Source organism: Eumetopias jubatus, unplaced genomic scaffold (assembly GCF_037043125.1).
Source record: "Eumetopias jubatus isolate StellerSeaLion01/CBP00866 unplaced genomic scaffold, mEumJub1_p1.0 scaffold_2, whole genome shotgun sequence".
In the NCBI taxonomy this organism is placed as follows: Eukaryota; Metazoa; Chordata; class Mammalia; order Carnivora; family Otariidae; genus Eumetopias; species Eumetopias jubatus.
Window position 1 is genome coordinate 142,386,461 of NW_028274808.1, and position 26,749 is coordinate 142,413,209.

Genomic DNA, 26,749 nt, shown 5'->3' on the forward strand with positions numbered 1-26,749 from the left:
TGATCCCTTTTTTTTTTTTTAAATTTCATTTATTTATGTGACAGAGAGAGACACAGCGAGAGAGGGAACACAAGCAGCAGGGAGGGGCAGAGGGAGAAGCAGACTTGCTGCTAAGCAGACAGCCCGATGCGGGGCTTGATCCCAGGACCCTGGGATCATGACCTGAGCTGAAGGCAGACACTTAACGACTGAGCCACCCAGGCGCTCCTCTTTGATCCCTTTTGAGATAGTTTTTGTGTATGGTGTGAAGTGAATACTTAGTTGTCCCAGGACCATTTGTTGAAGAAATTGTTCTTTCTCCATTGAATGGTCTTTGCATCCTTGCCAAAAATCAGTTCAAATGAATGTTAGGTTTTATTTCTAGCCTTTTTATTTTGTAGAGCTTTATGTCTATCCTTATGCCAGTGCCACAAAGTCTTGTTTATTATCATTTTGTGGTAAGTATTAAACTCAGGAAATATGAGCCCTTCAACTTTGTTCTTTTTCAAGGTAGTTTGGGATCTATTCTGGATCCTGTGCATTATGATCAGCTTGTTAATTTCTGCAAAAATGGCAACTAGGATTTTTATAGTGATTGTCTGAATCTATAAATCAAGTTGGGGTGTATTACTACCTTAATAATATTCCTTCTTTCTGTCCATGAACACAGAATGTCTTTTCATTTATTTGCGTCTTGGGTAATTTCTTTCAATAATGTGTTGTGGTTTCCAGTGAACAATTCTTGTACTTTTTTAGTAAAATTTATGTCAAAGTATTTTAATCTTTTTTATGTTACTTAAGTGGAATTGTCTTCTTAATTCCATTTACTGATTGTTCATTGCTAGTGTACAGAAATATAATTTTTTATATAGAGCTTATATCCTTCAATTTTGCTGAATTTATTAGTTCTGATAGTTTTTTAATGGATTCCTAAGGATTTTCTATATACAAGATCATATCACCTGTGAATATGTGTAATTTCTTTTTTTTTTTTAAGATTTTATTTATTTTTGAGAGAGAGAGTGTACAAGCAGGGAAAGAAGCAGGCAGAGGGAGAGGGGAAGCAGGCTCCCCGCCCAGCAGGGAGCCTGATGTGGGGCTTGATCCCAGGACCCTGGGATCATGACCTGAGCTGAAGGCAGACGCTTAACTGTCTGAGCCACCCAGGCACCCCGAATATGTGTAATTTCTTATGTGTACTTCTTCCTTTCCAATCAGTATACCTTCTATTTCCTTTCCTTGCCCAATTGCTTTAGCTAGAACTTCCATTTCAGTGTTGGATAGAGGTGGCTAGAAGGAACATCGCATTGTGATCTTGTTTCTGATCTTAGGTGGAAAGCATTCAGTTTTTCACCATTGCATCTGATGTTTTGGGATTTTCATAGATTCTCTTTATCATTTTGAGGAAATTTCCTTTCTATTCCCAGTTCCTTAATATACTCTTAAAAGATGTTCCTCGGGCGCCTGGGTGGCTCAGTTGGTTAAGCGACTGCCTTCTGCTTGGGTCATGATCACAGAGTCCTGGGATCGAGTCCCACATCGGGCTCCTCGCTCAGTGGGGAGCCTGCTTCTCTCTCTGACCCTCTCCCCTCTCATGCTGTTTCTCACTCTCTCTCTCAAATAAATACCTAAAATCTTAAAAAAAAAATGTTCCTCAAAATTTCTCAAAAACAAAATGATAAACAATATTTTTTATAAATAATAATTTTAAAGCCTACTTAATTTGAGATTTACATCTGGTTGTGATCCACTTTGTCCATCATCTTAGCTTTCATTTATCACTCCTAATCACTTCTTCATATTCACTGAATCTTTGTGTCCTGTGTCTCACTCTTGCTTTCTACTCTAAATGCCATCATCATCCATCATGCTTTCAAAATCTATCGGGGCACCTGGGTGGCTCAGCCAGTTAAGCGTCTGCCTTCGGCTCAGGTCATGATCCCAGGGATCCCTGGGATTGAGTTCCGCATCGGGCTCTCTGCTCAGCAGGGAGCCTGCTTCTCCCTCTCTCAAATAAATAAGTAAAATCTAAAAAAGAAAAAGAATAATATCTACACATTCATTCTCAGCTGTGCACTTAAAATGACAATCACTTTACATAACAGGTAGCATTCTATTTTCCATACTGAGATGTTAGTCATTTCATTACTAACTTTGTAAGACTCAGTGAGAAAAGGTGTACATAGAATAAAAAGGAAAAATTATAGATTATATGTATGTATAATCATCACACTAAAGTTTTTTGATCTAGGATCCATTTTCTCTAACCTGGAATATTATTGAAAGCAGATAACTAACTTTAGTTTAGTAATTGTTTTCAATTGATGCTATAACAAATTACCACAAACTTAGTGGCTTAAACAAAACAAATATATTATCTTAAAGTTCTGGAAGTCAGAAGTCCAAAATGGGTCTCCCTGCACCAAGATCAAGGTCTCAGCAGGGCTGCCTTCCTTTCTATAGGCTCTAGGGGAAAATCTGTTTCTGTGCCTTTTGCAGTTCTCTAGAGACCCCCTTCTTCCATCTTCAAAACCAGCAAGGATAGGCGCAGACCTTCCATATCACCTCATTCTGACCTCTTTTGCATTCCTGTTCCACTTTTAAGAAACCTTGGGATTACACTGGGCCCACCAGGATAACGCAGGATAATCTCTCCATCTCAAAGTCCTTAATCATATCTGCGAAGTCCCTTTTGCCCTCTAAGGTAACATTCATAGGTTGTGGTAATAAGGATGTGAACATCCTTGGGAGGGCTATTATTTTGCCTACCACAGCTACTCACTATGATGTCAATAAAACAGATAATCCTAACACATCCAATGCATTTATTCAAATGCATTAGAATTAGCTGGCTTCGAAAAGGTAGTCAATGTGGGTTGTACTGTCTGAGAAGAGGAAAAGTCTTAACTGGTATGAACAAGCAGTTGAGCATTGCTGAAATATAACTGAAAAAGAGGCTCTGAGGTTAGACAGGCAATACCAAGACATTTAAAAAGCTTATATGCTTTGCTTTGTTTAAGAACTTAGACTTCAGGGGTGCCTGGGTGGCTCAGTTGGTTGGGCGTCTGTCTTGGGCTCAGGTCATGATCCTCACGGTCCGATCCCAGCGTCTTGGGATCAAGCCCCGAGTTGGGCTCCCTGCTCAGCTGGGAGTCTGCTTCTCCCTCTCCCTCTGCCCCTCCCCCTGCTGTGCTCTCTCTGTCTCTCTCAAATAAATAAACAAAATCTTAAAAAAAAAGAACAACTTAGACTTCACATTGTACTGAGCTGCTGAAATGCATTAAGTAAAAAAAAGTTTATACATCAGACTTATAATGCATAGACTGAATGGAGGCAAAGAATACAGTTTGGAGGCAGTGGTGGTTTTAAACTATGTTCAAGGGGCGCCTGGGTGGCTCAGTCATTAAGCATCTGCCTTCGGCTCAGGTCATGATCCCAGGGTCCTGGGATCGAGCCCCGCATCAGGCTCCCTGCTCAGCGGGAGGCCTACTTCTCCCTCTCCCCACTCCCCCTGCTTGTGTCCCCTCTCTCGCTGTGTGTCTCTCTGTCAAATAAAATAAAATCTTTAAAAAAATAAATAAATAAATAAACAAACTATGTTCAAAAACTCTTTGATACAGATCCCTTTAAGGGATGGAATCTAATTCTCCTCCTCTTAGGCGTACGCTGTATTTATTAACTTGCTTTTAACAAACAGAATGTGGTAGAATTGATGGTATGTGACTTGTGAGACTAAGTCCTAAAAGGCCTTGTGGCTTTCTCTTTGCTCTGTCTCTAGGATTGCCTGTTCTGGGAGAAGCCAGTTACCGTCTCATAAGGACGCTCAAGCAGCCTTATAAAGAGAGCAACATGGTGAGGTAATGAAGCCTCCTGCCATCAGCAAAGTAAGTGAGCCATCTTGGAATCAGATCTTCCCAACCGAACCTTCAGATGACTGCAGTACTGGCTGAAACCACCTAGCTAAGTCACTGCTGAATTTCTTCTGATCCACAAAAAGTGTGAAATAATAAATATTGATTATTTTGAGGCACCAAGCTTTGAGGTAATTTGTTATACAGCAAAAATAATAATAATAATAATAAAGATAACTAATATAGTGGCTCTGAAAATGGTTTCAGTGATTGATACTGAGCCAGAACTGAAGATTAAAAAAGGAAATCAGGAGAAATTCATGGATTCCAGCCTTTGGTTTTGGTCTAGATGAGCATAATGGGTTAAGGAGAGGGCTAAGTTCAGCACGAATCCTATAGTTTCTTGCCTGAATGGAAAGGCACTACCAACTAGGCTGGACTTGGGTCAAAAGGCAGTTGAAGGAGATGGTGGGAGGAGGCAGTTAGGAGCAGGAAAACAAGAGATAAATTAACTCTTGAACATTCTGAATTTGAGATATCTGTGAGAGATCTTGATATGGTAAAAATGTCCACTGAGCAGTTAAAGGTTATAATATATATTTAATTAGAGGTAAGATTTTTGAAAGCTATCCATGCACTGCTGTTAATTAAAACCAAAGATGCAGGGTGTCTGGGTGGCCCAGTCGGTTAAGTGCTTGAGTCTTGGTTTTGGCTCAGGTGGCGATCTCGGGATCGTGAGATAGAGCCCTGCATCAGGCTCTGGGCTGAGCATGGAGTCTGCTTAAGAATCTCTCTCCTTCAGGCTCCTGAGGTGGCTCAGTCGGTTAAGCAACTGCCTTCGGTTCGGGTCATGATCCCAGGGTCCTGGGATTGAGTCCCACATCGGGCTCCCTGCTCAGCGGGGGAGCCTGCTTCTCCCTCTCCTTCTGCCTGCCACTCCCCCTGCTTGTGCTCTCTCTCTCTCTGACAAATAAATAAATAAAATCTTAAAAAAAAAAAAGAATCTCTCTCCTTCTTCCTCTGTCCCTCCCTCCTGCATGCACACTCACTCTCTCTGTAAAATAAATACATCTTTAAAAAAAATGCAGATAAAATCTTTTTTTTTTTAAGATTTTATTTATTTATTTGACAGAGACAGAGATAGCGAGAGCAGGAACACAAGCAGTGGGAGTGGGAGAGGGAGAAGCAGGCTTCCCGCCGAGCAGGGAGCCCGATGTGGGACTCGATCCCAGGACCCTGGGATCATGACCTGAGCCGAAGGCAGACGCTTAATGACTGAGCCACCCAGGCGCCCGCAGATAAAATCTCTTAAAGAGAAATTGAAAGAGATAAAAATAGGCTGAGTGACCTTTCTCCTAGGACATGCTCAGATTTAACATGTCTCTTAGGACATGCTCAGATTTAACACTTCACTCTATTAGTCCAGTTTATTTCTACAAAAAAGCAAGTCTGGATAACTGATATACAATAATATGTATACTGTATTATAGAATAGTATATTTGAGTACATCTAAGTGAGTATCAAAAAATCCAATTGCCCAATTCAAACCCCAAATCTTCGGCTTTTAATGAGAAGTCACTTCATTTCATTTTATATAATGGAAAGATTTCAACCCCTGAGATTATGTCTGTCTCAATGCTTAGCACAGTGGTTTGCTCCTTGTGTCCAATATTTATTGAAATGATATCTGACAATAAAAACTTAATAACCTTAATAAGTTAATCATTTCTAGAACAGTAACTCTAAAACAAATTAATTAAAATTGCAAGAAAAATTAGGGAGAAAAATCATTAAAAAGAGACTTACCGATCTGTTTGTAATACATGGATAAGATGTTCCATAGCTTGTATACCCACTTCCAAGCGGTATTTCTGCATAAAAGAAAAATGTTGTTAAAGTAACTAATGCCCAACTTAATAAACTTAGTAAGTGATAAAGCGTTACTGACCTTAGATAATGATTTGAGAGCACGCACAGCATTTCTTCGATCATCTAGTAAAGTAGATGAAGCCACTCTGTCACAAAGCTTTTGAATCTGTCATGGAAAAATGAAATAGCATTAATAGAATCCAAAAAAACAAAAAAGAAACATAAAGTTCCCCCCTAAATTTATACCATCTAATTTTGAGAAAAAAATCAACAAATAGGATGTCATGGAAATAGTCTTTCACAAATCTAAATAACTATTTAGGTGGTTTTATAATCTTACTTCAGAGAAACAGATTTTTCACAGACTCCTGAAAAAGAAAAGTGGTGGAAGAGAAGTTAAATAAGTCATATAAACTGAGGAATTAGGAGAAATCATTAGTAGAATCAGAGCTTTCAAAACATGCCATTTACAACTGTTTGAGCCAAGAGGGAAGCAGGGTTATGGTAGAAGATGGGAAGTTATTAAAAAAAAATTTTTAGGGACACCTGGGTGGTTCAGTCAGTTAAGGGTCTGCCTTCAGCTCAGGTCATGTTCCCAGAGTCCTGGGATCGAGCCCCATATCGGGCTCCCTGCTCACAAGGAGCCTGTTCCTCCCTTTTCCTTGGCCTGCTGCTCCCCCTGCTTGTGCTATCTCTTTGTCAAGTAAATAAAAAAGATCTTGGGGAAAAAAAACTAAAAAATTAAAAAATAAAATAAAAAAATTTTTAAGTACTTGTTTACATTTAAACTTCACCCTAATGTTTCTACTAAGTATTTGAACAAGAACTGATATATCAAAAATTTTAAGTTTTAAGTGTGCCTCAAGATCTAGAAAGATGAAATGCTTCTATTATAAAAGCTTTTAATGAATTTGCAGGAATTAAAGTTCAAGCTGAATTTTAAAATAAACCTTTGGGTGTTTACAATAGAAAAAAACTGGAAACAACTGTGCATCAAAAGAAGAAAAACTAGGGCTCTGGGTGGCTCAGTTGGTTAAGCATCTGCCTTCGACTCAGGTCATGATCCCGGAGTCCTGGGATCGAGTCCCACATCGGGCTCCTGGCTAAACGGGGAGCCTGCTTCACCCTCTGACCCTCTCCCCTCTCATGCTGTGTGTCTCTCTCTCAAACAAATAAAATCTTTAAAAAAAAAAAAGAAAAAGAAATTATTGTACATTCTTTGATAAAATACTATGCTTTGATAAAATAATATTCAAAACAACTGTACTGATGTGAAAATACTAATAAACAGTGGGAAAAAAAGAAAAGCAAGTTGTAAAACTTGATGTAAATTATGAGCCCACTGAAGCAAAAGTACCAAACTATGTATGTAAAATTGCATTTAAAAAAATCTGGAGGGGCACCTGGGTGGCTCAGTTGATTAAACCTCCAACTCTTGATTTCGGCTCAGGTCATGATCTCAGGTCATGAGATAGAGCCCTGTGTCAGGTTCCATGCTGACCATGGAGCCTGCTTAAGATTTTCTCTTGGGACACCAGGGTGGCTCAGTCAGTTAAGCACTTGCCTTCGGCTTGGGTCGTGATCCTGGGGTCCTGGGACCGAGTCCTGCATCGGGCTCCCTGCTCAGCAGGGAGCCTGCTTCTCCCTCTCCCTCTGCTGCTCCCCCTGCTTGTGCGCTGTCTCTCTCTCTCAAATAAATAAATAAATAAAATCTTAAAAAAAAATTCTGTCTCTGCCCTCCCACCTCCACACCCCGTGCCCCCTCGATCTCTCAAAAGAAAAAAAATTAAAGATTAAAAAAAATTGTAACAGATGTAAGAATTAACTGCATGTCTTAAAATTAAAAAAAAAAGAATGAAAAGGTAAGCCACAAACTGGATGAAAATATTTGGCTTTCTTAAAGATTTTATTTATTTGAGAGTGAAAGAGAGAGAGAGAGAGAGAGAAAACGTGCACATGAGCAGGGGGGAGGGGTAGAGGGAGAGGGAGAAGCAGACTTGCTGCTGAGCAGGGAGCCCGATTCGGGGCTCGATCCCAGGACCCTGAGAACATGACCTGAGCCAAAGGCAGATGCTTAACTGACTGAGCCACCCAGGCGCCCTGGATGAAAATATTTGAAAACATCTGATAAAGAACAGTTTTTAAAACCATGATCCTCGGGTCCTTTTAAGTTCTAAGTTATTATTTTAAGTTATTACTCTTTAATGACAGTTCTTACTAAGAGTCTAAAAATAATACTTTGGCATATCAGTCACACTTTTGCACCCTATGTATCTGAATTAGTGGTGTTTAAATACATATAGTGTGTTCCAAATTATGCTCTGCAGACTTCTAGTGTCCCAGAAGATATTAATAGATTCCTAATGATCACAGAAGCAGCAGGAAACACAAGGTTATACAAAATTAAATAGGCTTCTGCACTGCAGGATTTCTAAGTCTTTACTATGCTGATTTGCATTTCTTCATACTGCAGATACAGTATAACCAAGCCTAGCCTTATTGGATTTTATTCATTCTAACTGCTCACATTTAGAAATTATTCTACCTTAAGTTGCATTTACTTTCATAATAATTACACTGACTTTCCGGGTGCTAACAACTTTCTCTTTATTAAACAAATGGTTGATTTTTTTCTACATTAGAAAAACTACATAATTATCTCTTGAAAACATGAGGCTTGTTACTCTCATCTTAAGGAATTTCTTAGGCCAAAAATAGTTTTCCTAAGTATGACTGTAATTTCCTCTGCTTGGGTCTTGTACAACTTTTAATTTTTTCTAGGTAGTTTATAACTGCTAGTATGAATAGGAAATCATTTATAGGCATTTTCTGCTTTTTCCTAGCCCCAAACCCAAGCACTGGTTCTAGATATGAGATTCTGAACATCTCCCACGGAGTACTGAGTCCCAGTACCATGCAGGGCTTGAACTTTAGCCTCAGCCTCAGTCTCATCTCTGGTTAACATATATAAAGATTTGTGTCAAAATATGATCTTCCATGTCTAGAAACTCTTCATTTGTTGAATGTGGACACCTGAAATCTACTTGATGCTGATGAAGAAACTTAGCTTTAGGAATATTGCTGCAAGATGATGGTAATCCTAGAGTTTGGCGGTTTGCTTTGGTTTTATTTTCAGTGAACTTTCTGTGTTCTAAATATGCTAATATTTGAGCCTTGTTACTTTTTTTAAAAAGCTTTGAGATATACACAAAGCTAACCTCAGTTGTTATTAAGATAATTCAAGTTAAAATAGGTTACTTTTACCTATAAGGCTAAGATTAAAATTAATAGTACCAAATACAAATACTATATGATTTCATTTTTATAAAATAAAAAAACCCAGCAAAACTAATCGGTGCTATTTTTTTTTATTTTTTAAAAGATTTTATTTATTTATTTATTTGACAGAGACACAGGGAGAGAGGGAACACAAGCAGGGGGAGTGTGAGAGGGAGAAGCAGGCTTCCTGCCAAGCAGGGAGCCCGATGCAGGGCTTGATCACAGGCGCCCCTAAACTGTGCTTTTATAAGTCAGAATAGTGGTTACTCATGGAGACAGGCAGTGACTGAACAGGAGGACAAAGGTAACTTTGGGTTCTGGTAATGTTCTGTTCCTTGATCTGGGTGCTGGTTAGGGGTGTGTTCAGGTTGTGAGGTTATTTGACATGCATACTTTTCTATATACTTTAAAAAAATGATTTTTATTTTTTTTAAGATTTGATTTTGAAGTAATCTCTACAGCCACTGTGGAGCTTAAACTCACAACCCTGAGATGAAGACTCACACGCTCTAAGGACTGAGCTAGCCAGGAAACCCAATAAAATGATTACTTTATTTTTTTAATTTTTATTTATTTTTTCTTTAAAAATGATTTTTTAAACAGAACAACTGGGTCACTTAGGTGGCTCAGTCATTAAGCATCTGCCTTCGGCTCAGGTCATGATCCCGGGTTCCTGGGATCAGGCCCCGCATTGGGCTCCCTGCTCACGGGGAAGCCTGATTCTCCCTCTCCTACTCCCCCCGCTTGTATTCCCTCTCTCGTTGTCTGTCAAATAAATAAATAAAATCATAAAAAAAAAAAAGTGCTGACTCTTGATTTTGGCTCAGGTTGTGATCTCAGGTCCTGAAATCAAGCTCCACATTCAGTGTGGAGTCGGCTTGAGATTCTCTCTCTTCCTCTGCCACTCCCCCTGCTTGCATGCTCTCTCTCTAAATAAGTAAAATCTTAAAAAAAAAAAATAGAACTATCCACGATAGGTAAGGATATAGATTAACTTGCTTATATTCTATTATAGTGAAAGTAACCTAAAAAAGTGGAAATTTGGCAAAAACTATTACAACTTAAAATGTTCATACCCTTTTTTTAGCCAGGCATTCCTACTTCTAGGAATTTAGCCTTTAAAAACATCCCCACAATTACACAATATTTTATACTAGGATGTTCTTTGTAGCAGTACTTTTAATAGCTAAAAAGGAAATCCAGCTTCTGCCACAGAGGAATATAATAAGAAGTCTGAGGCCTGGCACCCCGATCTCAGACTTCTGGCCTCCAGAACTGTGAGCAATAAACTCCTGCAATTTACTGGAAAAAAAAAGTGTGGGGTGGGGGGGATACAAAGTTTCATGCATCAATCAGAGAACAGTTAATTAACATACAGTACACACAGACTATGTGGGTGATCAAATGAATGAAGCAGATCCATTTTTACGTATATGAAAAGATGTCCAAGATACTTTAAGTGGAAAAAAAAAACCTGTTTAGCATTAGTTCATTCTGGTTTAAAATAATACCATTAATAAACAATGTGAATATGTATAGAAAAACTTAAGACTGTACCATATTGTCTTTTTGTAGATTGCCAGAAATGTTCATTTTTTTTACATTATTTCTTATGTTTACATTTTGATAAAACAGGTATCACCTTTATAAACAGAAAAGAATAATGGAGTAAAATGAAATGGTTTATGTTTTATTGGAATTTCTAGGATATTTTCATAACTGACTGAACTCATCTTTTAAAGATGCTATCTTCACTCTGATCAAAATACTATGAAACCAGCTCTTAATTGATAAAAATAAGCTAGCATAATAAAAAATATCAATTGGTTCTCTGTTGCTTATAAAGTCCAAATTTTTTAAACTAGAATGCACGGTCATCACTCAGTCAATACACACATTAAGTATACATGTATTTGTTGTTGCAGCAACCAAAATAAGATATGGTCTCTGGCCACAACAAGCTTGCCCAGGAACACAGTCCCCTAAATAAAGTATAATAACAAGCTAAAGATATATAAGTATATGCTGGATAAAGCTGGGGCACAAAAGAAAATGTAGTCAATTCTTCCTGAAAGTGAAACTGCTAGAGACTGAATGTTTATGTTCTGCCAAAACACAAACTTAGAAATCCTAACCCCTAATGTGATGGTATTAGGAGAGAGGGCTTTGGGAAAGTGAGTAGGCTGTGAGGGTGGAGCCCTCATGAATGGGATTAGTGCCCTTATACAAGAGACCCCAGAGAGCTCCTGTAACCCCTTCTGCCAAGTGAGGACACTGTAAGATGTCCGTGTGTGAACCAGAAGGCAGGCCGGCCTCTCAGCACACAGAGTCTACCAATGTCTTGATCCTGGACTTCCCAGACTCCAGAACTCTGAGAAATAAATGTTGCTTGTTTAAGCCACCCAGACTAATATTTTTGTCATAGCAGCCCAAAGAGATTAAGACAGATACTGCTTAAGAATGGTTTATTAAGGGGGCGCCTGGGTGGCTCAGTTGGTTAAGTGTCTGCCTTCAGCTCAGGTCATGATCCCAGGGTCCTGGGATCGAGCTCCGCATTGGGCTCCCTGCTCGGTGGGGAGTCGGCTTCTCCCTCTCCCTCTGCCTGCAGCTCCCCCTGCTTGTGCTCTCTCTCTCCTCTGACAAATAAATAAAATCTTAACCAAAAATTTTAAAAAAAGGTATATTAAGGATGCCATGCTTGAGTCAAGAATTAAAGGATAAGTGGTAGTTCATCAGAAAATGTGGGGAAGGGGGCGCCTGGGTGGCTCAGTTATTAAGCATCTGCCTTCGGCTCAGGTCATGATCCCAGGGCCCTGGGATCGAGCCCCGCATCGGGCTCCTTGCTCACCAGGAAGCCTGCTTCTCCCTCTCCCACTCCCCCTGCTTGTGTTCCCTCTCTCGCTGCATCTCTCTGTCAAATAAATAAAATCTTAAGAAAAAAAAAAAAAGAAAATATGGGGAAGGAATTTCAGGCACAGAAAATTACTTCTTTATAACTGCACATATTTTATTTATTTATTTGACAGAGACACAAGGAGAGCAGGAACACAAGCAAGGGCAGTGAGAGAGGGAGAAGCAGGCTTCCTGCTGAGCAGGGAGCCTGATGTGGGGTTCGATCCCAGGACTCTGGGATCATGACCCAAGCTGAAGGCAGACGCTTAACGCCTGAGCCACACAGGCGCCCCTATAACTGCACATATTTTAATGTATAAAATAGCATTTCATATTCAGAAGAACAAAATTGGTCTAATTTGAGGTTTTTAATTTTATATATCTATGAACCAAAAAATATAATTTTTATATCACACACAAACATATGTACTTGTTCTATTAAAGCAATACACCAAAAGAGACTTTCTAAAATATGAAAACTTCCCCTTTTACAGTAAGTTACCATTTTTGGGAATGATAACTGATCTAAAATAATGTGGAGAAAAAATAAGAATATGTAAGATTAGAGTGTTAGTTAAAAATATATTTCTTTTCTAATGAGTTCAAAGTATCTGTTTCAATAAGCTCTGATTAATGAGCAAATCACTATTTTTAGGTAGTTGCAAAATGTAACTTAAAAATATTAGAATTGGGGCGCCTGGGTGGTTCAGTCAGTTAATGGTCTACCTTTGGCTCAGGTCATGATCTCAGGGTCCTGGGATGGTGCCCTACATGGGGCTCTCTGCTCGGCAGGGACTCTGCTTCTCCCTCTCCCTCTGCCTCTCCCCTCTGCTCATGCTATCTCTCTCGTTAAATAAAATCTTAAAAAATATATATTAAAATTAATCACTATTTCGAAGTATACTATTTATACTTACAGAAATAAAATCCATTCTTGAGTTTGGGTAAATACCTATCAAGACTATTTTTAAGAATATAAACATGCTTTTTATCTATTAAACCTGGGTTTTAATGCCAAGTACATATTCTTCCAAATTGGGGATTTTAATCAGAACTTTCTTTCTTGAAACTTAAGATAAACTCAAAGCAGTCAACCATACTGCAAGCCAATGAGAATCAAAGCAATTATAGGAAAAACTTATTTATCTAGAACCATTAGATTGAACTATTTCAGATACCTCTGTCAGGCACTGAAGTGGTCTTTTCATTTTAGTTATTTCTGATACTAACCCAAAATTAATTACAAGCTTCTCTGTCTTGTAATTGAACATAATTACAAGCTTTCTTAGCATTTAAACGTAAGTCCTCTCCAATATCACATATGGGGATGTCTCAGGTGTTAAATGAAGTAATGACTATAAAAGGCTTTGCCGAGTACCTGGTACCTATAAATGATCAATAAATACTAACAAACTCTATTATTACCAGGCTTTTTATGACTTTTTTGTATTATTCTTCTATCCTATCAGGCTTTTGGCAGTCACTTCTATCATGTATGTTTTTAACAGACCATTCAAATTTTGCAGATTTTAATTTGTTACTGAGTGAGAATTTGATAATTAAGCTAGATACTAATATAATTTTTCTATAACAAAAAACCACTCAGGCTTGAAATCAAGATTGAGTACATGAACCTTGCAACTTCTACTTTTGCTAGAGGAAAGCCTACTACCTCCTGTTAAAATTTCAGATTGTTGAAGTTTCTAAATAAGTGATCTCTCTATAATGAAGTGCTACATTGCTACTCTTTACAGACAACTGAAACCAAATGAAAGGAAAACATATATACATTCCAAACTTTAACAAAGATTTAGCCATGTTTTAGGCCAAACACTGGCTGTATTTTTCAGTTGATAGTTACCAAGCAAAAATTCTGTAGCACAAGAATGCTTAACTTATATTCAGAAATTATAGATTCAAAGACCATTAATGCCATTTATTCCTTACTTGAAAAACCAACTCAGTGCAGTGTAATTGTCCCTCATTTTCCATTTTCTCCTTTCAGTTATTAGGACCCCTGGTGTTTTAGCTGGGCACATGACTGTCTACATAGACTACTTTCCAAGTCATCCTTGCATCTAGGCAGAGACAGTGACTATATTCTGGCCAATGAGTTGTTAGTACCTTCCAGGTCATGTCCTTGTCTTTAAAAGGAAGCTATTTGGGGCACCTCAGTGGCTCAACTGGTTAAGCATCTGCCTTTGGCTCAGGTCCTGATCCCAGATCCTGGGATCAAGTCCCGAGTTGGGCTCCCTGCTTGCAGAAAGCCTGCTCCTCCCTCTCCTCTGCCCACCCTCTACACCCAACCCCCCCAACCCCCACCCCCGGCTTGTACTCATGCTCTCTCTTGCTGTCTCGCTCACTCTCTCTCTCAAATAAATAAATAAAACCTTAAAGAGAAAAAAAAAAAAGGAAGCTATTTATTCTTCATTCCTCTTTCTCTTTCCCTCAACCCGGAATTTGAACCTGGTAGTAATGAGGCAACTTCAACAATTCAAACAAGGGCAGCATCTTAGGGGATGGCAGAACAAGATAAAAAGGAGCACCTGGGCCACTGGACCACCCTGAGGAGAACTACCCTACCCTAGGGACTGCTTTCTAATTTGGACTTTAGCTGGAGAAAGACATAAACTTTTATCTCGGTTAGACCCATTTTCTGGCCTCTGTTATGGCAGCTGATGCAATGCCTAAGCTAATAAACTCATTTTACAGAAGAAACTAAGACTCAGAAACAAAGCAATACACCCCAAAATACACTGCCAGTTCGGTGGCACAGTTCAGATTCTTTCTACCCAAGCTGTAGCTGTCTCACTCCAAAGCCCACACTCTAATAGCCTATATTGCCTCCTACGCAGAAAAATGTGAATCTGAGTTACTGTTGCAAACTACATGGACAGCAAGATTTTTTTTTTATAAATAGGGAGAGACTGAAATGCAGTTTTTATGAATAGGTTTTACTTAGACTACAGTCCACTAAGGACCCTGATAAGCCTTTGACTTAACTGCTCAGCCAGGGTAGTCCCACTGTTCTAAGGGAGTTGAAGCTTTACTTTGGGAAAGTTATAATCAGAAGCTACCAAAAAAAAAAAAAAAAAAAAAAAAAAGAACCTACCAAGTATTAAAAAAAAAATCAGCACTCTGTAAGTACTTCAGAAAAACAACAAAAAATAATATACTCGCACTTTTTTTTTAAACATTTTATTTTTAAGTAATCTCTACACCCAACATGGGGCTCGAATCCACAACCCCGAGATCAAGAGTCACAGGCTCCACCAACTGGGCCAGCCAGGCACCCCAATACATACTCACTTTTTTAGATTTAACTTGGCTGAGATAATAAGGACAAACTGGAGTGGAGAAATAAGGACAAACTGGAGATTAGAGAGAGAAAAAAGATGTCAGCTCATTATAACAGACAAGGAATAAGGTTAAGAAAAAAGTACTAGGGTGGTGGTAATGGGCAAAGAGCTGAAGAGATAAATAAGGCAAAAGAATAATTGAAAGAACTGAATTTAAGAGGCTGGGGCTCTAAAGAATAAAATGTCTGGAACAGCCACTGTTTGGGATTCAACTTCTACAGCTTTTCCTTAAACAAACATGTAGTCAAATATTGTTTTTTAAAAGATATAATTAGAAAATCAAAAAGCAGCAGTATGATAGTATGATATCATGAATCCGCAATCACTCTTCTATGTCTTAGCAAATACTCTGGGTTTTGGCAAGGACAAAGGTCAAAGGAGCAATGTATCTGAAGAATTCAGTACCATCATCCTAAGTGGGTGATTTCGTTCATTCGTTCAACAAATATTAGAGTGCTTCTACCCTCACAGGAGCTATGATCAGTGCAACCAGAAAGCAGTGGTGTGGTCTGTGACAAGTTCAGTTCAGAAACTGGGACTAAGCATTTAGAAACTTCTACAACAACTAATTTTATATCTATTTAATAAAAAAACCAGGGCTTAATGTTTTTATGTACACGAGTATGTGTATGCATACTGTCATTCCATTTCCCCAGCCATTCATTTTTATTGTATTTTACAGAAGTATTGGTCTGTAATTGCGTAAAAAAAAAGAATCAAAATAAAACCAAAAACCAACTAAAGCAACTGGTCTTTCACCACAGACAGTTTGAGAAATATTACAGTGATTGACATTTTGAAAGGCCTTGCAAAATTCTATTCTGGGGGAATAGCAGTGAGCCATTATAGAAGGTACCTATTCTAATGAAAAGATAATGGCAAGGAGACTACAAAATAAATTTTAAAAAGATAAAGTGATAAGCATGACAAGGGAAATAATCAGGGAAATGAGATAGTGATTAGGTGGAGAGTACTACTTTACATAACCTAGTTGGTCAGATGGCCCCAAGTTAAGCACTGATTTGGATATAGTCGGAAGTGTGGGTAATGAGTAACAAGAACAAAGCAAGTGGAAAAGTAGGGAAGCAAACGGAATGATTATGTTATACCAGCAGAAGGCAAAAGGGCAGTATTTCAGAGTTAAAGGATTAATTTATTCAGTGTCCCAAATGGGATCCTGAGGTGAGGGACTTTGTTACTAGCAACTCACTATCTCAGAAACCAACCAAGGAAGCCAACTCGTAGTTTAAAGCAAAATTCATAAATTCACTGGGTATTTGAAGTCACAAACTCTTGTATGAGTCCTCAACACTCTCATCGACATGATGGCAGGGGCGCCTGGGTGGCTCAGTCGGTTAAGCATCTGCCTTTGGCTCAGGTCATGACTCCAGGGGTTGGGCTCTCTGCTGAGCAGAGAGCCTGCTTCTCCCTCTCCCTCAGCCTGCTGCTCCCCCTGCTTGTGCTCTGTCAAATAAATAAAATCTAAAAAAAAACAAAAAAATTATAATATATATATATAAATATTTTTAAAACTCTGTGAGGAGGGGCACCGGGGTGGCTCAGTTGGTTAACTGGCTGCCTTCGGCTCAGGTCATGATCTCAGGGTCCTGAGATAGAGCGCCATATTGGGGTCCCTGCTCAGTGGGAGTCTGCTTCTCCCTCTCCCTCTGTGCTCCCCCTGCTTGTGCTCTTTTGCTCACACACTCTCTTTCTGTCTCTCAAATAAACAAAATCTCTAAAAATAAATAAACTCTGTGGGGGAAAAATCTGCTTACTGATTAGTGAATAGAAATATCCTAATACCTACTTTTAAAATTTTCAAGATTATTTATTTGAGTGGGGGAAGGCACAGGGAGACAGAATCTCAAGCAGACTTCCAACTGAGCGCAGAGTCTGATGCAGGGCTCTATCTCACAACCCTGAGATCATTGCCTCATGATCATGGCCAAAACCAAGAGTCAGATGCTTAACCAACTGTGCCACCCAGGTACCCCTATTATATTAAAAAAAAAACAAATATCTGTGAATATAATTACGCCACTCTTAAAAAGAAACTCATTTGTGTAATAAACATATTAGTAAATGCAAAGAAAATAATCTGGGAGGATGTATGCCAAACTTCACTAGCAATTACCCCTGGTAATGGGAAATGAGACTGTGAAAGGAAGAAGAAAGGGGCAACTTTAGACTACACACTGATTATGAATTATTTATAATAAGCATGTTTTCACCATTGCTTCAATAACTAAACAGAAAAATTTAAAGAAATTTCCAGAATATATTAGATCCAGCTTTTATTCTCTTATATGCTCTACTATAGCACCTGATGACTCACTGTTCATCTACTTTCTGAATACAGTTGATTCTTGTCATTCATGTAGTTCTATGTTCTGTGAGTGACTATAAACAATGAATTAGCAGATACTGAACCTTTGCATTTAAGAAAAATACAGAGCTAGGTTCCTGTGAGTCTGTGGTCACATTTTCCTCAATCAATCCAATACATAACCTTGTTTTATGTGTATTTCTTTAAAGACATCTTTTTTTTTTTAAGATTTTATTTATTTATTCATGAGAGACGGAGAGAGAGAGAGAGAAGCAGAGGGAGAAGCAGGCTCCCAAGGAGCAGGGAGCCCGATGCGGGACTCGATCCCAGGACCCTGGGATCATGACCTGAGCCGAAGGCAGACGCTTAACCATCTGAGCCACCCAGGCACCCTCTTTAAAGACATCTTTTTCAATACATGTCCTTGATTCATTAACACTGAACCCACAGCACCAGCACTATTACTCATGCCTGAAGGAAGCTTATTTAACACACATATTTTCTCGGTGAAAACACCACAGCCTTCTTATGCTTAGGAACACTAGAGAGCACTTCCACATTATAGTTAGGGGTCATTTTTAACAGCGAAATCACAAACAAAAAGCACAAAAATGACAATAAATAGCTGTGAAAAGGACACTGGTTAATATGAGAGTTGAAACAAGAAGGCAAATATCTCTTTCTTTGACCTCAATTGGGGACATACACAGCAGGTGACTCAAACCTTTCACTACCCTACACATGTCCACAAATGACCTGAAAGTGCTACTTGTATTGATTTTGGAGTTACAAATAAATTTTACCAGATAGGTGAATTTGCAAATATGGAATCCATGAATAACAAGGATTGACTGAACTTTAAATATCTTGCTAAGTCTGTATCATCATCTGCAAGATGGAAGAATAAACTAGATAAACTCTAAGGCTACTTAATGCTCAAAACTTAGAATAAGTTAAAAATACTCAATTTTACCTAATAAATAATTATGTATTTGTTTGGTATACTATTTGAAAAATCTATTTGGCCTATGACACTGTTTGATAAAATTTTTAAGCCAACATTTCTTTTTCTTTTTTTTTAAAGATTTTATTTATTTGACAGAGAGAGACACAGCAAGAGAGGGAACATGAGCAGGGGGAGCGGGAGAGAGAGAAGCAGGCTTCCCGCTGAGCAGGGAGCCGGATGTGGGGTTCGATCCCAGAACCCTGAGATCATGACCTGAGCTGAAGGCAGACGCTTAACGACTGAACCACCCAGGTGCCCCTTAAGCCAACATTTCAAAATTGAATTTCATATAAAAATCCAGATTTCCACCTTTTCCTGAAGAAAATTAGCATGATAGCTAATGACAACTAATACTGTATTTTACACCATTTAAGAAGCCATCAATTATAAGATCCATCGTCTTTTAAAAATAATCTCTATGGCCAACGTGGGGCTCAAACTCCCAAACGCCACATTGACAGTTGTATGCTCTACTGACTGAGCCAGCCAGGTGCCCCAAGATCCACCAACTGGTGGATGTAATGTAACTGGTAATGTAACACCAAGAAAAAAAGATATATTGCCAATTATAATTACATGATGCAATCTGATTTCAGAGCTGTTTACATGCTAATGTGCATCTCCGAATTGTTAAAATATGGCAATATATACCACTTAGTATGTGCCAGTCTGTTCTAAAGATCTATACATTTTAAATTCATTTAATCTACACAAAAACCCTATACAATAGGCACAATAATTATCCCACATTTTAGAGGTGAGGAAAGAGAGGCACAAGTGGGTAAGCCCAAGTTCACAAAACTAGTAAGTGGTTGGATGGAATTCAAAGCCAAGCAGTTTGAGTGCTTAACCATTACATTAAATTGGCTCTCTGAGCCTACATTTCTGGAGGCAACAACTGGCTGGAGTTGAGCTCCATCTACACTGTCAAGTCAGGATGTGCAGGCTCCAGTTTCATCCAGAGCTCTGCTCTCTTCTAACCTGACCTGCTGGATTGAACAATGATGTTACACAACTGACACTGTTGGGATTTGAGTTTGTGGACTCTTGCATTAAACAACAGAATACTATTTATTAACAAAAACAGTTCTAAAAAGAAAAAACATATTTGAATAAAATTTGACTCAGAGTTAGTTTAATTTAGAAGGATCAGAAAGGGGTAATAAGGAAAAACTCAAAGACAGTAGTTCTTCAATTAGTTTATATCATGCAAAGTATTAGGTGCTCTAAGAGATAAATACAATGATGCATTGGACATGTATCCTGTTATCAAGATGCTTTTAGGGGAGCCTGGGTGGCTTAGTCGTTAGGCGTCTGCCTTCGGCTCAGGTCATGATCCCAGTGTCCTCGGATCAAGCCCCGCATCGGGCTCCCTGCTCCGCGGGAAGCCTGCTTCTCCCTCTCCCACTCCCCCTGCTTGTGTTCCCTCTCTCGTTGCGTCTCTCTCTGTCAAATAAATAAAATCTTTAAAAAAAAAAAAAAGATGCTTTTATAGTCTGAGTACAGCGTGGTTAACAAAGTAACTGAAAATCTGATATTTTAAATAATTCTAATAAAGTGGCTCTGTGTTTTAATATGCAAAGATCTTCAAGACATATCAATGAAAAAGGTAAGCTGCAAAACACTATAAACAGGATATCGTTTATGAAAAAAAGATAAATATGTTCATACAAATTCATAATTCTATATTGTACAAATGCATAATTATTCATAAAACTCTGGAAGGATTTATACCACATTAAGAACCATGTTTTGGGGTGCCTGGGTGGCTCAGTCGTTGGGCGTCTGCCTTCGGCTCAGGTCATGATCCCAGGGTCCTGGGATCGAGCCCCACTTCTGGCTCCCTGCTCAGCGGGAAGCCTGCTTCTCCCTCTCCCACTCCCCCTGCTTGTGTTCCCTCTCTCGCTGTCTCTCTCTCTGTCAAATGGGTGAATAAAATCAAAAAAAAAAAAAAAGAACCATGGTTATTTCTGGGGGCAACTGGGTGGTGCAGTTGGTTAAGTGTCCAGACTCTTGGTTTCGGCTCAGGGTTGTGGGACTAAGCCCCATGAAGGGCTCCGTGCTGAGCATGGAGTCAACTTGGGATTCCCTCTCCCTCTCCCCCTATCTCCTGCTTGCACGCATGCTCTCTCTCTCTCTCAATTAAATAAATCTTAAAAAAAAAAAAGACTCATGGTTATTTCTGCAAAGAGAACTGAAATTAAAAATGGTAGTCAAAGGGGCCTTAAAGTTTACTAGTACTGTTTGTCATTTTGTGTCATAAAAAAATTAAAAAGCTAATTAGTAAAATAATATGTATAACATAATGCAACTCATGGAGGTGATTATGTATCAGAACTATTCATTGTGTTTAGTAATCGCCATGTGACATTCACAATTTTACCAAGAAAAATTTGAAAAGGACAAATAATCCACTAACAATTGGTAAACTGAGCATAATCAGAATGACAGCCTAATAATCTTAATTTAGTATCTGTTTGTTTTGCTAACCAACAGTTCCATTTATTTTTATTCAGAGATACACAAAGGGACCAAAAAAGAAGCAATGGGAATAGGAGTGACTAGGAAAGAAAAGAGTGAGATGAGGAATGTGAAACTGAAAAACCACTGAAACGTAAAAAGGGAAAAAAGAAAGTGTCATAAAACTAGCATGCTGAAGGTACGTTTACAATTTAAAGACACTGACATAATGTAGTTTGACATATTTCCTCACAATTCCTAACAGAAACCTTTATTTTTTTAAAGTGTTCAGTAACTATTTAACTGACATGCAAAAAATAAAGAACAGGAATGCCAGTTAAAAAAATCTAATTCAATTATTCCATCATATTTATTCAATAAATATTTATCAGGCATCTAATACCAACATATTTGATCATATAACTGCCTTCATGAAACTTAAAACATAGTTACAGCTTCCCTGGAGAGAACTTCCCCAACCATGACTATTTACTGTAGAACTTAAATAATTCATGTTAGCCAATAATCAATTCATTTACATTGTTTTAATGGAACAAAAAAATTAGTGTTCTAGAACACAGAAAGAACCAGAAATTTATTTTAAATTGAACTCTACAGTTCAGAAGATTTTACAAAACAAGTAAAAGTCTTACCAGTCTTATCTTTAGATGACCTAAATTATTATGATCTAAAAAAAATTACAAAGTCAAACACCAGTCTCTTCGCAAAATAAATCCAATGACTCTAACACACTCTATTTCCATTACAATTAACAATAAGTCAGCCAAGGTAATATGCTGCTTCATTTATTCTCCATGCTTTCTCTAAGAAATGAACAATGCTTTCCGAAAATACATTCTTTCCAAGCAAGGCATCATTATGAAACTTGCCTACCAACTAACCTAACACAAATGCTAGCATCTCAAAGTCTTCACACCACAAAAGGTTTCAAATTAAAGGTAACTTTTTGTACAAAAATGTTTTTAGCATTTCTGCCTGAGGTATAAAAATATAAGCAGGCCTTTTCTAGGATTTCCACAACAGACAAAAAAAAATGATGCAGTATAACAACAGAAGGTAAATGAGTAAAGAGAGAAACATGGTACTTCCTATCAGCAAATTTACATAAGAAATTATTTTATTCTCTAAAAGATAATCAGATTCAAGATTATAATTATCAAACCATAAAGCACCAGGATTTAATTTATCTTTTAGGTATTTAAATGGGCAACATCTCAAAAACTACATAAAACAGATGCTAATGAAAGATTTCTTAAATGTAGTATTCCTTTAAAAAATATATTCTCAGGGCGCCTGGGTGGCTCAGTTTAAGGGTCTGCCTTTGGCTCAGTTCATGATCTCAGGCTCCTGGGATCCAGCCTGGCACAGGGCTCCCTGCTAGGCGGGAAGCCTGCTTCTCCCTCTCCCACTCCCCCTGCTTGTGTTCTCTCTCTCTCTCTCTCTCTCTCGCTGTTTCTCTGTCAAATAAATAAATAAATAAAATCTTAAAAAAATAAATAAAGGGCGCCTGGGTGGCTCAGTTGGTTGAGCGGCTGCCTTCGGCTCAGGTCATGATCCTGGAGTCCCGGGATCAAGTCCCGCATCTGGCTCCCCGCTCGGTGGGGGGTCTGCTTCTCCCTCTGACCCTCTTCCCTCTCGTGCTGTCTCTCATTCTCTCTCTCTCAAATAAATAAATAAAATCTTAAAAAAATAAAAATAAAATAAATAAAAAATATATTTTCTAGGACAATTTTTCCCAAAGTATATTCTTCAGAACACTGAGATCCACAAGGTTTCCTGAGGAAAAAAAGGGATCTGGTCAAATAAAATTGGCAAACACAACTTACTTTATGTCTCCATCTTGAAAGTATTTGTAAACTGCTTAATAAACCTTGTATAAATGTTTTTTGTTTTGTTTTTGATCATCACCCAGCACACTTCTTTGGTAACAAATTTAGGTACATCCATTCACTTTTTTTTGGAACATACGTTGGTACTGGTAGCATGTCTAATATTTAAATGATTCTAGTTTTTTAAAATTGCCCTTAATAATCTATATATTAACCTTCAAAAAAGCCATGTAGTTTTCAATAGACACTACATAAAAAGAATATGAAACATCTTCAGTTGGATATAGAAGTGATCAAAACACAAATCATTATTATGGTTTTCTCTGACACTGTTATTGCAAGACAGCCAAGAGAGAAAACACATTGCAGTTATGACACTGACCTGGTTATTAATGTAGAATATGAAACTCAAACCCAAATAGCAGTTTCGGACTATCCATTTATAGTAACATGGTATAAAATATGCTTGACCAAACCAAAACCATGTCTAAATTTAAGCACACATTCCTTAATAATAATTTTTATTATAAGAAAGTACAGCTGTCTCTATATTGTTAGCTCTTTTGCTTTTTAAGCCAGCTGATCAAAGTTTGATTTAAAAAGAGATGACTTAAAAAAAATAAATAAATAAAAATAAAAATAAAAAGAGATGACTTTGGGCCACCTGGCTGGTTCAGTCAGTACAGCATGTGACTCCTGATCTTGGGGTCATGAGTTCAAGCCCCACAAAGGGCCTGGAGCTTCCTTTAAAAAGAAATTAAAAAATAAAGAGAGAAAACTTTTCAGCACGGTAATTCCACACACTTTTTCAGAACTTAAGCAACTTTTATGCCTTGGAATACAACTTGAGAAAAGAAACCCCCCCATGATTTACCAAAATGTTAACACTTGGTTGTTTTTTTTTTTTTTTAAGATTTATTTATCTGAGAGATAGTGAAAGAGAGTGAGAAAGCAGGGTGAGCAGGAGACTCCCCACTGAGCAGGGAACCCGATGCGGGGCTCCATCTCAGGACCCCAAGATCATGACCTGAGCCGAAGGCAGTGGCTTAACTGACTGAGCCACCCAGGTGCCCCTAATAACGTTTTTTAAAAAGCTAGTTTCTTGAAAATCCCATGTGTTGGGGCACCTGGGTGGCTCAGTCGGTTAAACAGCTGCCTTCGGTTCAGGTCATGATCCCAGGGTCCTGGGATCGAGCCCCACATTGGGCTCTCCGCTCAGCGGGGAGTCTGCTTCTCCCTCTCCCTGCCACTCTGCCCGCTTGTACTCTCTGTCAAATAAATAAATAAAATCTAAAAAAAGAGGTTATTAGTTCAAAGGTAGACAGAAAATTAACTATGTATGCATACAAAAAAATGAGTTTTAGTATAATTAGTGTTTATTTGCACCCAGCAAAGTATGTCCAGCCTAAGGAGGCTTCAATCACCAGAAATCAGTGCCTTTCTCTAAAGCAAAAAAGAGAAATCAAATTTAAAAGTATTTGACTCTAAGGGGCACCTGGCTGGCTCAGTTGGAAAAGTATGCAAACTCTTAATCTCAGGGTCATGAGTTCAAGCCCCGCAATGTGTGTAGACATTACTTAAACAAATACAACTTTTTTAAAACACATATTTGACTCTAAAATATGCAAAGTTTAATGAAGATGAAATTCTAGACTTAAAATATTTAAAATTTTATAGAATTACTTATTGTCATATGATACAAATACAAGTATTTACTACTTTGTCTCTAGAGGACATCTTAATACCAATCCAAAGTTACTCTTAAAAGTTAGGTACTATAAAATCAATAATAGGGGCACCTGGCTGGCTCAGTCAGTAAAGCATGCAAATCTTGGTCTCGGGGTTGTAAGCTTGAGCCCCAAGTTGGGTGTAAAGATTACTTAAAAATGAAATCTTTAAAAAAAATCAATAATGTAACTCTAACACATTTAGAAGATACTTAAGTTCACAAAGCGAAAACAGGAAAATGGGGCAACCCTCTCCGGTCCCCTCCCTCTTGGGGAGCTTTGTATCATCACTCAATATCACTCAATAAACTGCTTTGCTGCCCACCAAAAAAAAAAAAAAAAAAGGAAGAAAGAAAGAAAAGAAAAAGAAAACAGGAAAGCATTAAAAGCACAGTAAATTTGAAAAATCCCTTAAATAAAGTTTGACAAAATGGACATCAATCATTCTAGAACTTTGATTCCCACAGTCTTTAAAAGGTATTGTTAATTTGTAAGCTGTTATGATCATAGATCTGGGATTTCTTTCATATAACACTGTAATTCATTCATTCATTTACTGAAGATTTATTTATTTTAGAGACAGAGACAGAGAGTGAGCAAGTACAAGCAGGGGGAGGGGTAGAGGGAGAGAATCTCAAGCAGACTCCTCACTGAGCTTGGAGCCCAACACAGGGCTCGATCTCATGACCCTGAGATCAAGATCTGAGCTGAAATCAAGAGTCAGACAATTAACTGACTGAGCCACCCAGACACCACTATAATTCATTCAACAAATACTTACTGAATATCTACTACTATGGAAAAACAAAGATTAAAATACTTATGAACTCTTCCCTAAAGACATTTAAGAGTCTAGAAGAGATGAAACATACAAATAGCAGAAAGCTTAAGAAATGCACAATGTAGTTAAAATGTGAAGATTGCTCAGAGGGGAAAGAGATTATCTGCAGTTTGGTGGGAGGAAAAATAAGGGTGGATTTAAAGCACCTGAGTGGCTCAGTTGGTTAAGCATCCGACTCTTGATTTTGGTTCAGGTCATGATCTCAGGGTCCTGAGATGGAGCCAACGTCAGGTCAGGCTCTGCGCCAGTCGTGGAGCCTGCTTAGGATTCGCTCGCTCTCTCTCCCTCTGCCCACCTCCTACCCCCACCACCTGGCACAGGCTTGCGCTCTCTCTTAAAAAAAAAAAAATTTTAAAGGACAGACTTTAGGGGTGTCTGACTGGCTCAGTCGCTACAGCATGCAACTCTTCATCCCAGGGTTGTAAGTTCGAGCCCCACATTGGGTGTATATATTAATTAAAAATTTTTAAAAAATCTTTAACAAAAAAAATAAACAAGATATAAAAAATAAAGTAAAATAAAGGATGGGTAGACCTTAGACAAAGAGGCTTTCTGCCAGAGAAAAGCACAAAAGATGGAAAACCACAATGAAAATAATTTAATTTTACAGAAATGGAAAAAATTACAAAATATTAAACAATAATGTATAAGTTGGAGGTTCCCAATTTTGGCAACTTGAATACCCAGACCAGATCAAATCACCAATTAAAACATCTAAAATTGTACCACTCATTCTACTGATGCTCTACAAATATACTTTCAAATTAGTGACCCATAACCCTTTTTACCCATTATATTTCCTAATGGAATGAGATGGTGAAACAAATTTAATTCACACTGTAACTTGGAGTAAACTTTTCTCTCCATAAGACAAATTACTTTTCCAGTTTTGAGTATACATGCTCAAAGTTAGGCAAGAGTAAGGACCCTCACTTTCCTTTCAGTTTACATAAACAACATACACAAATGATACTCAAGCTTCATTTTGAAATCACAGTGTAAAAATTACGTTGTTCCATTCACTATGGCAAGATCAGTGTTCTAGTGATCTGTGCCTAACTTGTAAAATGAGGGGGTTTGACCTGGATGATCTGCAAAGGACCTTCTAACTTTAAAATCCTATACTCAACTGTACACCATCTTTTCTACAGAAGTCACTGTGACAAGGCCAACTGTTTAAAAAAAAAGAATAGTCTTGGGACGCCTGGGTGGCTCAGTTGGTTGGGCAACTGCCTTCGGCTCAGGTCATGATCCTGGAGTCCCGGGATCGAGTCCCGCATCGGGCTCTCTGCTCAGCGGGGAGTCTGCT

At 38.2% G+C, this 26,749-nt stretch overlaps 1 protein-coding gene across 2 annotated transcripts in view; it reads right to left on the bottom strand.

Moving 5' to 3' along the window:
• USO1 (USO1 vesicle transport factor) overlaps positions 1 to 26,749 on the bottom strand; it is a 98,119-nt gene that overhangs the window by 69,056 nt on the left and 2,314 nt on the right. For both annotated transcript variants that reach the window (XM_028100676.2, XM_028100675.2), the window contains exons 2-3: positions 5,780 to 5,866; positions 5,638 to 5,702 (exon numbers count right to left, since the gene is read on the bottom strand). In XM_028100676.2, the coding sequence (XP_027956477.1) occupies positions 5,638 to 5,702; positions 5,780 to 5,866 (152 nt within the window). The remainder of the gene's footprint in view (positions 1 to 5,637; positions 5,703 to 5,779; positions 5,867 to 26,749) is intronic.